At 45.6% G+C, this 12,694-nt stretch overlaps 1 protein-coding gene across 5 annotated transcripts in view; it reads right to left on the bottom strand.

Annotated features, from left to right (window-relative positions):
- KMT2A (lysine methyltransferase 2A) overlaps positions 1–12,457 on the bottom strand; it is a 104,658-nt gene extending 92,201 nt beyond the window's left edge. For 3 of the 5 annotated variants that reach the window (XM_053593735.1, XM_053593737.1, XM_053593736.1), the window contains exons 1-2: positions 11,994–12,457; positions 9,829–9,927 (exon numbers count right to left, since the gene is read on the bottom strand). In XM_053593735.1, the coding sequence (XP_053449710.1) occupies positions 9,829–9,927; positions 11,994–12,419 (525 nt within the window). In that variant the 5' untranslated portion in view covers positions 12,420–12,457. The remainder of the gene's footprint in view (positions 1–9,828; positions 9,928–11,993) is intronic. The other 2 variants (XM_053593738.1, XM_053593739.1) reach the window with 1 other exon arrangement.
- Positions 12,458–12,694: the final 237 nt, after the last annotated feature.

Raw genomic sequence — 12,694 nt, 5'->3', positions numbered from 1 at the left:
GCATTCAGAAGATACCGTTCAAAATACAGAAATGTGGGCCAGCTAGATTATGAAGGGATAAGAATTTTAAATTTTATTTCATGTTGAGTGAGAAGTCAAAGGGTTTTAGGAATAAAGTAACATAATCAGACCTGCATTTAAGAAAACCATTGGCAATACTGTGTAGGGTAGAAAGAAAGGCGGGAGATCAGTTAGGAGATCTCCACAACAATCCATGCAAAGGTAACAGAAACTTAAACTAAGGGCGGCACCCATGGCTCAGTGGGTAGGGTGCCGGCCCCATATACCGTGGATGGCAGGTTCAAACCCGGCCCAGGCCAAACTGCAACAAAAAAATAGCTGGGCGTGGGTGGCGCCTGTGGCTCAGTTGGGAAGGCGCCGGCCCCATATACCGAGGGTGGCAGGTTCAAACCCAGCCCCGGCTGAACTGCAACCAAAAAAAAAAAAAAAAATAGCCGGGCGTTGTGGCGGGTGCCTGTAGTCCCAGCTACTCAGGAGGCTGAGGCAAGAGAATCGCTTAAGCCCAGGAGTTAGAGGTTGCTGTGAGCTGTGTGATGCCATGGCACTCTACCGAGGGCTATAAAGTGAGACTCTGTCTCTACAAAAAAAAAAAAAAAAAAAATAGCTGGGCGTTGTGGCAGGCGCCTGTAGTCCAGCTACTCGGGAGGCTGAGGCAAGAGAATGGCCTGAGTCCAAGAGCTGGAGGTTGTTGTGAGCTGTGTAGCCATAGAACTCTACTGAGGGCGACAGAGTGAGACTCTATCTCTTAAAAAAAAAAACAAAAAACCTATTTCAACCCACGCCTGTAATCCCAGCACTCTGGGAGGCCAAGGCAGAGGGATTGCCTCAGCTCATGGGTTCAAGACCAGCTTGAGTTACAGCGAGACCCCATCTCTAAAAAATAGCTGGGCATTGTGTTGGGTGCCTAGAGTCCCAGCTACTTAGGAGGCTGAGGCAAGAGAATCACTTGAACCCAAGAGTTTGAGGTTGCTGTGAACTACAATACCACTGTACTCTACAGAGGGTCACAAAGTGAGACTCTGTTTCAAAATAAATAAATAGGGCGGCGCCTATGGCTCAAAGGAGTAGGGCGCCAGCCCCGTATGTCGGAGGTGGCGGGTTCAAACCCAGCCCTGGCCAAAAAACTGCAAAAAAAAAAAAAAATTTAAATAAATAAAACCCTTTTTTAAAACAGAAATACAGCAGCGCTGGTATTTTTCCTCCCAAATCATACTAACTTCTACTAGTTATTCTTAAACTTTAATCTGTTTTTAACCGCTCTATTTGTGGTTATTTTTATTTCTCAAGTTACAACCCCCCAAACGTGACAACCTACAACTTAGCATTTCCTCTATAATCAAATTGCTAATTGCATTAATTTCTGAAGACCAGCACTCATTCTCCCTTGGATGAAACTTGAGAACAAATGTCAAATAGTCACACCACGTATAGACTAATGGATCAAAATCTAGGAGCCAGACCAGGAGCGGTGGCTCACACTTGTAATCCTAGCACTCTGGGAGGCTAAAGTGGGTGGACTGCCTAAGCTCACAGGTTCAAGACCAGCCTGAGCTAGAGCAAGACACTTGTCTCTAGGGCGGCGCCTGTGGCTCAGTCGGTAAGGCGCCGGCCCCATATACAGAGGGTGGCGGGTTCAAACCTGGCCCCGGCTGAACTGCAACCAAAAAATAGCTGGGCGTTGTGGCGGGCGCCTCTAGTCCTAGCTACTCAGGAAGCTGAGGCAAGAGAATCGCTTAAGCCCAGGAGTTGGAGGTTGCTGTGAGCTGTGTGAGGCCACGGCACTCTACCGAGGGCCATAAAGTGAGACTCTGTCTCTACAAAAAAAAAAAAAAGACACTTGTCTCTAAAAAAATAGCTGGGGGTAGTGATGGATGCTGTAGTCCCAGCTACCAGAGAGGCTGAGGCAAGAGAATTGCTTGAACCCAAGAGTTCGAGGTTGCTGTGAGCTATGACTCCACTGCACTCAACCCTAGGGCAACTGAGTGAGACTCTATCTCAAAACAATGACAACTTAAGGGCCAAGAACCCTAAGGAGCCTCAAAGTTGTTCGTGTTTGTTTGTCTGTTTTTGAGACAGAGCCCCACTTAGTTACTCTGGCTAAGTCACCCCACTTAGTCACCCTTGGCGTCATAGTTCACAGCAAGCTGAAACTCTTGAGCTTAAGAGATCCTCTTGCCTCAGCCTCCCAAGTAGCTGGGACTACAGGCGCCCACCACCCACCTGGCTATTTTTTTTTAGAGATGGGGTCTCCCCCTTGCTCAGGTTGGTCTTGAACTCCTGAACTCAGTAATCCACCCACCTTGGCCTCCCAGAAGGTTAGGATCACAGGCCTGGGCCACTGCACGTAGCCCCTCAAAGTTGTTTTAAGTGATCACCCAGTTCTCATACTCACAAAAAGATCAGGAACACTAGTTATAGCCACCAAAAGCAGCAACCCCAAAATAGCTGCCTTGGCCTAATAATTCTGCAACTCATGGAAGAAGAAACACTGTCTTCCCTGCTCCTTGGTTTCCTACCTGCCTATTTACTGTCTTGCTCTCTTTTCTCCCTTTTTTGCCCTATCTCGTTATGTTTTAGTTGGATACCAATGGCATCTACTATTACCAACACGGGTGGCTGGAGCTTCATTTTGGTTCTTCATAGTTTATACATGAACTTAACACCCAGACCAAAATCAAGAACATTCTAAAGGTGAAATTACAGCACTTCAATAGGTGTTCGTATACACACATATGCAGGTATATTTCAGCGTAATAAAGACCAATACCTTGCTGACGAAAGATTACAGCACTCACATTCTTTCAGTTTCTCAGTTCTAATAATAATTATGGTTTCCCATGCACCAGGCAGAGTGCTAAGTACTTTGCAAACATGATCTCCATTAAGCCTCACAATAATGTTATGAAGGATGAACACCCCTAATTCACAAGTGAAGAAACTGAGGCATAAAGAAGCTAACAAACTTTTCTAAGGTCATTCAGATTATAAACAGCTGAGCTAAGATTTGAACCCCAGTCCATAATCTTAACAACTCTTTAATTACTGGGCGGCGCCTGTGGATCAGTGAGCAGGGCGCCGGCCCCATATACCGAGGGTGGCGGGTTCAAACCCAGCCCCGGCCAAACTGCAACAAAAAAATAGCCGGGTGTTGTGGCGGGCGCCTGTAGTCCCAGCTACTCGGGAGGCTGAGGCAGGAGAATCGCCTAAGGCCAGGAGTTGGAGGTTGCTGTGAGCTGTGTGATGCCATGACACTTTACCGGGGCAATAAAGTGAAACTCTGTCTCTACAAAAAAAAAAAAAAAAAACAACTCTTAATTACTGTGCTATACTATCTCACACTATTACAGATTAGATTATGAGATTCCACCTGTCCTTTGTAAAGGTATTTATATATGCACAAATAAAAAATCCAGCCAAAGAGATTACAAAAGGATTTCCTCATTATCTAAGCTTAAAGAGATGTTATCCACAAGGTTTTACTGCTTATAATTAAAGACAGTAATCTAGGGACAGTATCTGGGTTTGATCTAAAAATCAGTCAATAATCAAGGATGGGCAGAAGTTAATGTGTAAATTTTAATTTCTGCAGGTGTAAGATATTTATTATAGATATGATTAACTACTCCCTAGGTTTTAGAAGTGAGATAAATCAAAGGAGAACCTAATGGAAAGAATTTTCTCCAAAAACACTTTTTTTTTATTATGGCAAGTCCTAGAAAAGATAAAAACATTTCTTACAAGTAATATTACTCTCCTAATTCAAGAAAGAAAGCCAAGGGCGGCGCCTGTGGCTCAGTTGGTAAGGCGCTGGCCCCATATACCGAGGGTGGTGGGTTCAAACCTGGCCTCGGCTGAACTGCAACCAAAAAATAGCTGGGTGTTGTGGCGGGCGCCTGTAGTCCCAGCTACTCGGGAGGCTGAGGCAAGAGAATAGCTTAAGCCCAGGAGTTGGAGGTTGCTGTGAGCTGTGTGATGCCATGGCACTCTACCGAGGGCCATAAAGTGAGACTCTGTCTCTACAAAAAAAAAAAAAAGAAAGAAAGAAAGCCAAAATTACTTTGATGCTGTAAAGTGAGAATGAAACAATAATGCTTCAGCAAGGCATGGATAACAACGGTGGGATCTCTCTAAAACAGTCTGCTGTTGAAAAACATCAAAACATCCACACCCAAACATTCCAACAAACACAGAAAAACAGATAAAATACTACATATGGAAGAAACTCCAACTCCTGAAATAAGTACCAGTGGACTAGATGCTACCCACTGGTACCTCACAAGGTAGTGCTGTAGCAATAATTAAAGGTAAGATCTGCGTATCTGGGGAAGTCCCTTCCGTCTATTTGTCAAACAGAAAAACAACTACTCATTTCAAGGAAAGGGGAATTTTCATACGCTGCACAGAAGACTGCCAACTAACTTATACCTTTGTTAACTATTTCTTTAAAACTAAAAGAACTCAACAACTAAGTTAAACCAAGTTTGGCCTCTAAGACGTTTTATACCAATCCTATAAGGGGACTTCTTAAATCATCCACAACAATTATAAATCAGACAGCAAAATTCTTCTTTCAACTGTAGTATCAGTTTTTAGAAGCAAACGTTTGGCAGCAGCTACAGCCTCATGGTTGGCTTCTCTGGTGTGTAACCTGACAAGGTAAAAAGCTTACTGAAATATTTAACAGTGCTGGTATGGATTTCTTTGGATAGGTCAAGAAAAGTAGCTCATCCTTTTCAAAAACATAAAGAACCATTTTATGGGATGTCATTCCCTCAGACCAAGTGTTGTGTATTTCCTCAGGGCTTTCTCAGAGACCTTATTGATGGGGAAATGAAAAAGCACAAAAGGACCCTTTTCTCTTGTATTCCCAGCATACTCTACCTCAGCCACAGGGCCAGTAGCATCCAGTCATAAAGGACAGTAATTAGAGAATTGGGCCATAAAACCACCCACTCAGGTATAAGACCACAGGCCTCCAGCTTTATTTCATGCATGCCATAAAAGATCCTCTACTTCCTTCTTTCAGGACTTCGTCACAACTAATGAAATGACAATAACAACAAAACTAGCCCTTTGTCTGCCTACCTCATACCGATGTGATCAAGGAAACCATCTGGGTCCAGGTGAAGAATTTAAGATTCCTTTTTCTCAATAAAAGAGTGCATTTTCTCTAGCAAGTCACACAGAGGTCTGGTAATACATACCATATTTAAAGCAATAAGATGATGAAAACTAAAATCAAACTACTTCTTCCAGAAAATTTATTCTATCTTGTTCTGAAATTACTCTAGTAGTCTAGCCAATTCCTGCACTTTTCAAGAAATATTAGAGCCTGTAAAGGTATTCTCAGTTAGTTCAACAATTTATGGAAACTACTAAAGTCTTGGGCGGTGCCTGTGGCTCAGTGAGTAGGGTGCCGGCCTCATAATACCAGAGGTGGCGGGTTCAAAACTGGCCCAGCCAAAAACTGCAAAAAAAAAAATAAATAAAAGTCTTTACTTTTTTTAAAAAGTCGTCTTTTTTTAAAACACCTGGTATGGCTTTGTTGCCCAGGCTGAACTGCAAGGACCTATCATAGTTCACTGAAGCCTTGAATTCCTAGGCTCAAGTGAACTCTCCCACCTCAATCTCCCAAGTAGCTAGGATTACAGGTACATGCCTGGATAATTAAAAAAAAAAATTATTATTATTATTATTTTTTTGAGACAGAGTTATTACTCTGTCACCCTGGCTAGAGTGCAATGGTGTCATCATAGCTCATGTGTAACCTCAAATTCCTGGGGTCAAGTGATCCTTCTGCTTCAGCTCTTCCAACTGTAGAATTAGTTTTTAGAAGCAAATGAGACTAGAGGCACTGACTACCACACCCAGCTATTTTTAGTACAGAAGGGGTCTCATTCTTATTCAGATTAGTCTCAAACTTCCAACTTCCTCCCACCTCAGCCTCCCAGAGTGCTAGGCACTACAGGCATGAGCCAGTGAGCCCGGCCAAATTTTTTATTTGTAGAGAGAGGATCTTACTATGTTGCCCAGGCTGGTCTTGAACTCTTGGCTTCAAGTGATCCTTCTACTTCAACCTCCCAAACTGTTAGGTTTATAGGTGGGGGCCACAATACCTGCCACTAAAGTCTTTTCTAATAAAAAAAGTTAATTCAAATCTCAAAACTGTCATTCAGTCTATGTTTCAAAATCTGATACAATTTTAGAAGTAATCAATAATTTCAATTGATTGGTGTACAACTACTTCACAAAAATCACAAGTCTGTGATTTACTCCATGATAAGACTTCATTTATCGTGCTTCATAAACTAGTCTAGATAAGATCCAAGCAAATAGTTTTTAAGAGGGTTCACCCTTAGGCTTCCTGTTCCCTACTGGTGCCTACAGGGTTAAGAATCTTATTAAAATGTAGGTACGTCCATGCCAGACTCATTAGTACTTTAACCTTTCTTAATCCCTGAAAATAACATATGCGAACAAAGGAAGGTCCCATCCGAGCAATCCTCCAATAAATTCCTCCCAAAATAGTGATAGTCATAATGCTTCCGCCACCGGACTCTCCACCTTGGCAGAGGAAGAATGGAAAGAGACAAGATATTCACAAAAGGCCTGACTGAAGGCCTTCAGTTAAGTGCTGGAAGGAAGCTGAAGTTCTGTGCCAACACTAGTGGAATGTGGGCAGGCACAAAGAGATCTTAATTAGGAGACCTACAATTAAAACACAGCGAGTTTCCAAAAGAGAGAGGCACTGCAGCCTGTTACGCCTCTGAGCAAGCAAAGCACTAACCACAGGGCAAGGGAGGCAATTGGTATAGAGTCTGCACAAATGCTCTATGGAAGGACAGCTCCAAGGTGAGGTGAGCAGAGATGAGAATTAAGTCAAGATGGGACCATTTTCTCTCAACTTCTAATCAGAAGATAAATTCACTCTTCTGTGAATGCTGATTTCCTCCAAGAGCATGTACCTTAAAATAATTAAATAGAAGGAAAGATGGGGACACGTGGTATTCAGTGAGAGATGAAGAAAAGTTCCAAAGATTGCCTTTCTAATGCCCAGTAGAAAGTACTTCATTTCAGACCATATTAACAACCACTTCCTACAAAGTAGGTACCATCACTTTGGATTTATAAATGCATTGCTATACTGAATTTTTCTTTTCATTTAAAAGCTCACACACATAAAGGACTACAACACATAGAATGAAAATAACTCCTTTTTTGGATAGTCAGGAATCCACCACCATGAAAACATGAAAATAAATTTAGCCAAATAAGGGGTCTCTATACACCAGATAATGCCTAGGGTTCTATAGGTTCTATGAACCATATTTAAAATGTTATCCTTATTCTTCTTATAAATGAAACGGATCAACTTCATCAAAGTCCTTACATTTTTTTCCACCCAGTGAAAACTTTCTCATCAATGTGAAATTTGCCCTAATACAATGCCAAATGAATGGGCAAATAAACAATCTGATATTAAAAAATCACCAAACAGTGCTCTCTGATGCTGACTCTTGCAATAAACTCAGAATAAGAAATTCGGATCCGACCAAAAAATTATATAATTGAAAGGAATTAGAATACTGCAACTCAGAAGATTCATGAGCTATTTAGTCCAACCTTTTCATTTTACAGATCAGAAATTTAAGGTTAGGTCTCATAACTGGTCAGTGACAGAAATAACTGAGACGAGAGCCCACAACCACCGACTCCCACCCTGAGGGATATTCCACTTCACCATGTTCTCTGCTTCATTTTCCTTCTGCCAATTTCAAGATTAGCTGTAAAGGCAATGAAGGTGCAACTCCTACTCTCAGTACAAATGCCCAGAGAACATTAAAATAAAGAAGAAAAAAAGAAACACACTCTCCACCTACCTTTCAGCCACAGGACTACCGTCTGTTCAAAGCCAACCCAAAAGCCCGCCTCAGTCACCGTGAACTAAACTGCAATTTGAAATACACACCAACCTTGCAATTCAGTTTCATTTATATCTACTTTAACATTTTGTGAAATGGTAGGTAAGATACTGGGTTATAAAATTAATAGACAGAGACTAGCTGCTGATAAATGAACTCTTTCTGTGGTTTATATTAAAACACTCCAAATTCTAGTCAACAGAAAGGATGCTGCTGTACTATGTTTATTTAGATGGCAAAGTATAGTAGTAGGACATGAGATAATCTTCAAAAATTGGAACACTGACAATAGAAAGGGAAGGGGAGAGGAAAGGCCAAAAAATGGACTTCTATGATTTCTTACAGTGCTCAATAAAATACAACTTTAATTCTATTTCTTGTCATTCAGAAATCTCAAATAAAAGATCAGCAACACCTATGTATTTTTTAAGATACCATTCTGATAGAATTTAGTCATGAAAAACTCTTAAATACAGTTACTACCCAAAGAGATATTTAATTCATACTTAGGAACTAATGGTGGTGAAGGACATGTCTCCAATGGCAAACAGAGTTCAAATAGCAAGTGACGTCATTTAATTTTAGAAGTATGAACTTAGGTTTTGTTATAGGTGAGTTATAGTCATTATTCACTTAAAGTAAACCAGAATTGAAAGAGATTAGAATCATTTTGGGTCCTACAACCATTTCTTCATGAATCCAGAAACGATTTGACACTGAACTGTGGCTGAGTTCTGAGAAGCAATCTTTAGGATTTTGTCAGCCAAGGGTGAGCCCTAAATTTCTGCCTTGGAACTGTCATTGAATTATAAATCTATGTTTTAAAAAAAAAGCTTGTCTTCTACACTGAAAACCACTAGGTCAAAGGACACCATCACTTTGGTTTAGCAGTACTGAACACATACCATCAATGCATGCTAGAGTGTCTCAATCTACCACATAAACTCTACTCATGCAACAACAGCTCATTCAAGCCCAACTTAGAAAAAAATACTGAAGTTTAATATAAGGAGTCAACCACTCTTCTCATAATAACAGCTACAGGCAAAAGTTTCAAAGAACAGGGTGGCGCCTGTGGCTCAGTCGGTAGGGCGCCGGCCCCATATACCGAGGGTGGCGGGTTCGAACCCAGCCCCGGCCAAACTGCAACCAAAAAATAGCCGGGCGTTGTGGCGGGCGCCTGTAGTCCCCGCTACTCGGGAGGCTGAGGCAAGAGAATCGCCTAAGCCCAGGAGTTGGAGGTTGCTGTGAGCTGTGAGGCCACCGCACTCTACCGAGGGCCATAGGGTGAAACTCTGTCTCTACAAAAAAAAAAAAAAGTTTCAAAGAACAAAAACTCATAAATATGATTGTCTTTGAAATAACTGTGATTCCATGACAAGCTTTACACTATGTACTACTGTTAAGCAAAATAAGACACTAGTTTACAATCATATCATAATGTCAGTGGGTAAGAAAATATTAGCACCTCATTAAAACTTTGAAGGTATTTATCAAAGACCAACAGATAAAATATTCTGGTGCCCAGACATTAGGTCCCTGAATCCAGGTGGTTCTCTTTCTAACCAGTCTCTTGAAAAGCTGTCAGCATGAAACTTTGCTTTTGAATATGTGATAATAACATTTGGAATGTGAACTCTTGGTCCTTCGATATAAAATACATAAGCATGCTAAACAAGAAAAAGTGCTTCTTAGAATCCCTCTTAAAATAGACTAACTTCTCCTAACAGAGACTTTCTTATACTCAAATATACATGGGGCTAAAATTCTACACATAACCAAACAAGTCTCAATTTTGAAAATAAGCAGGTAAATGAAATGTCAGTAAGTCTATTTTTTTTTTTTTTTTGCTGCCGTATCTTTTAAAAAAGCAAAATCAACTCACATTTAAGCACCAACTCCATGCAAGTAACCTGAACGGTTCAGTCTTTTTGTCATGTATGAGGCCTTTGGTTCTCCAACTACATGGGATCTGTGTTGTTAGCTTAAAAAATACAGAATTGGCCTTTCAAAAAAAAATAATAATCTACAGCAACCAATAAATAGTCTCAAACAACCCTGCTGACTGCAGCTGCCTTCTGAAGGCTGGGAAAAGGAGGTGGAGATAGAGCAGAGAGAGGCAGGGAAAGGGGACGCTGCAGCTAGCTAGCTACATAGCAAGGAACACGCCCCCATCATGTCCTCCTTGCTCTGTCAGAAGGCGGGTTGTTGTCAGTCTCCTGATCAGGCTGCCTTAGAAACGATTAAAAAAAGGAGGCAGGAAGACTAACAACTGAAAAATGCCAGCTCCTTGAAAGCAGGGGCTGGGGTCCCTGGATCTCCTCCCTCCCCCTTCTTCCCAGGATCTTTCCATAAATCTAAAGGGGTGCAGGGCATAATAGGGGACCAGGGGATTGCCCAGGATATTTTGTGTGCACCAACAGCAGAACACGCAGGAAACGGCTGGTTGTTATCTTTCCCTTTCTGTTTCAATCAAGAGCACTCCAGAGCAGCAACCCCCTACCCCCCTTCACTTCAGCCCCAAGCAGCTGCTGTTCCTCCTCCTGGCATCCCCCATCCCATTCTCCCCTCCTACATTCAAACTCCCCCTTCTGCATCCAATGGAAAACAAATGCGCAACGCCACTGGCTGAACCTGAACTCAACTTCCCTTCCCAGGGCAACTTTCCTTTTTGCTTAAAGGGACTGAATAATACTCATAAAAGCATCCCCATTCTCAGCCCAGTTCTAATGGAAAAGAGGCAAAGCTCCGACCCTTAGTCCACCTTGGGTCCCCTTTAAGAATGAGAGAACCCTAAACCCTCCCTCTGAGGAATAACTTTGCTTCATAATCCTTTCTCTCAGCCCAAAGCAACCACCACCACACTAAAGTATAACTGTCCCTTATCTATTCTCCTCACCCCAACCTGGCTTCCCCCCACCCCTTCCAAGCCCCAGGGTTGGCCTAGGAAAAGGTGGATCAATAATGAAATGGCGAGAAAAGAAGGGCGGGAGGGAGCTGGGGTTGGAGACTGCGTGCTCTCAGGCGCAGTGGGTGGGGTAGGAGAGCAGCTGCTTCCCCTGGGAGGATGCTGCCCAAGTCCCCCCACAAACACCTCCCCTCACAAGGGCCCCCTTCCCCGGAGCTGGGGGGAAAGCCTGCCTCCTCCCCGGGGGGAGTGGTGGAAAGCCGCTCTTCTCTAAACCTTGGGGACAGTGGACTATTTTCCTCGCAAAGATGCCACTAATCCTTCCATCTAAAGGAGGGAAAGGGTGGAGTGAAGGTAGAGTAATTCCCTGCTACCAAGAGGCTAGAAACTGTAGCCCTGTGAGATGGGGGAAGAGACTGCTGTAGGAGATCACCGTTATCTTCAGAGCGAAAGGAGGTGCGGGGAGGCCAGGTGGAGAGGAAAGGAGATTTCCCCCGGTGGGGTAGGGCGGGTCGGAGGAGGATCTGACCGTTTGGGGTAGGGGGGGTGGAGGTGAAGGAAGGGGGAGTGGCTGGCAGTGTAGGGACCTGGCCCGGAGATGGGGCGAGGGTTCATCAGGTTTTCGGAAGCGAGGTGCTGCAAGGGACATAGACCCTCAAGGGCTAGGAGAAGAACGTGGCCCTGGACGAGGCCATCCCCCGAAAGATGCCGGAGAGGAAAACCGCCCTAGGAGTAACACATCTGCCCAGAGAGGGAGGCGGGGATGTGGCGGGATCAGGTCTCTAGGAGGGAGGGAGGGAGGAATCTTGCTCGGATGAGGTAATCTGTGAAAGGGAGGAGGGGTTCAGTCCCGGGATGGGAAACCCCGGCAAGGGGGTCTGTGCCAAGGGATTTGGGGAAGGGTCCTGGGGAAGTGGGTGGGAGGCAGACGCCCTCAGTTAGATGGGTCCAAACCCTGGGGTGGGGGTACCTGGGGGTCTGCAGCCTTGTATGGGGGTCCCAAGATGGGAGGGCCATTTGCCTCGGGTCAGGAACCCCAAGACGGTCCCAGAATTGGGATGCTCTTCAATCACAGATAGGGCAGGGCAGGGGGCGCCACAGAGGGTCGAGACCCCGGACCTGGGGGTTCCTCGCCCCCTTACCTCTCCGCTGCCGCCTCCCCCGCCGCTCTCCCCAAACACGGCCCGGAACCGGCGCAGGTTGGTGCCGATGGCGGCCGAGACCTGCAGCGCCGCGTCGAAGCCCGGGCCCACCCGGAGCAGGGCCGGCCCTGAGGAGGCTGAGGACGATGACGAAGACGAAGACGAGGCGGACGACGAAGAGGCTGCTGAGGCGGCGGCCGCTCCCCCTGGAACCCCAGCCCCGCTGCTTCCCGCCGCCGCCGCCGCCACCGCCGGGGGGGAGGGGGGCGCCCCGGGGCCGCCACCGCCGACCGGGGGCCCAGGGGGGAGCAGCAGGGCCGGGACGCGTTGCCGCGGGGCGCCCCCTAGGCCCCGGCGCCCCCCGCCGCCGCCGCCCCCAGTGGTCCCGGGTCGGGCGGGGAAGCGCCACCGACAGCTGTGCGCCATGTTCGCCCCGTGAAGTGAAGCAGCGAGAGGGAGAGGCGACAACACAGGGGGGCGGGGAGGCGGAGGGGGGGGCCAGAGGGCCCCGGAACCTGCCTAACCAGCTCGGCGCTGCCCGGCCGCCTGCACCCTACAGGCCGCTAGGCAGAGCGCCGGGCCGCGCCCGCCGGCCCCGCAATCTGTATACCAGGCTCGGGCCTACGCCGCCGCCGCCCGGGCGCCGCTACTCCATCCAGAGGCCCGGGCCGCCGCCTCCTGCCCGCCCGCCCGCCCCGCAA

The sequence above is a fragment of the Nycticebus coucang genome, chromosome 6, assembly GCF_027406575.1.
Source record: "Nycticebus coucang isolate mNycCou1 chromosome 6, mNycCou1.pri, whole genome shotgun sequence".
NCBI classification, from domain to species: domain Eukaryota; kingdom Metazoa; phylum Chordata; class Mammalia; order Primates; family Lorisidae; genus Nycticebus; species Nycticebus coucang.
This window is presented reverse-complemented; position numbering and strand designations above follow the sequence as displayed.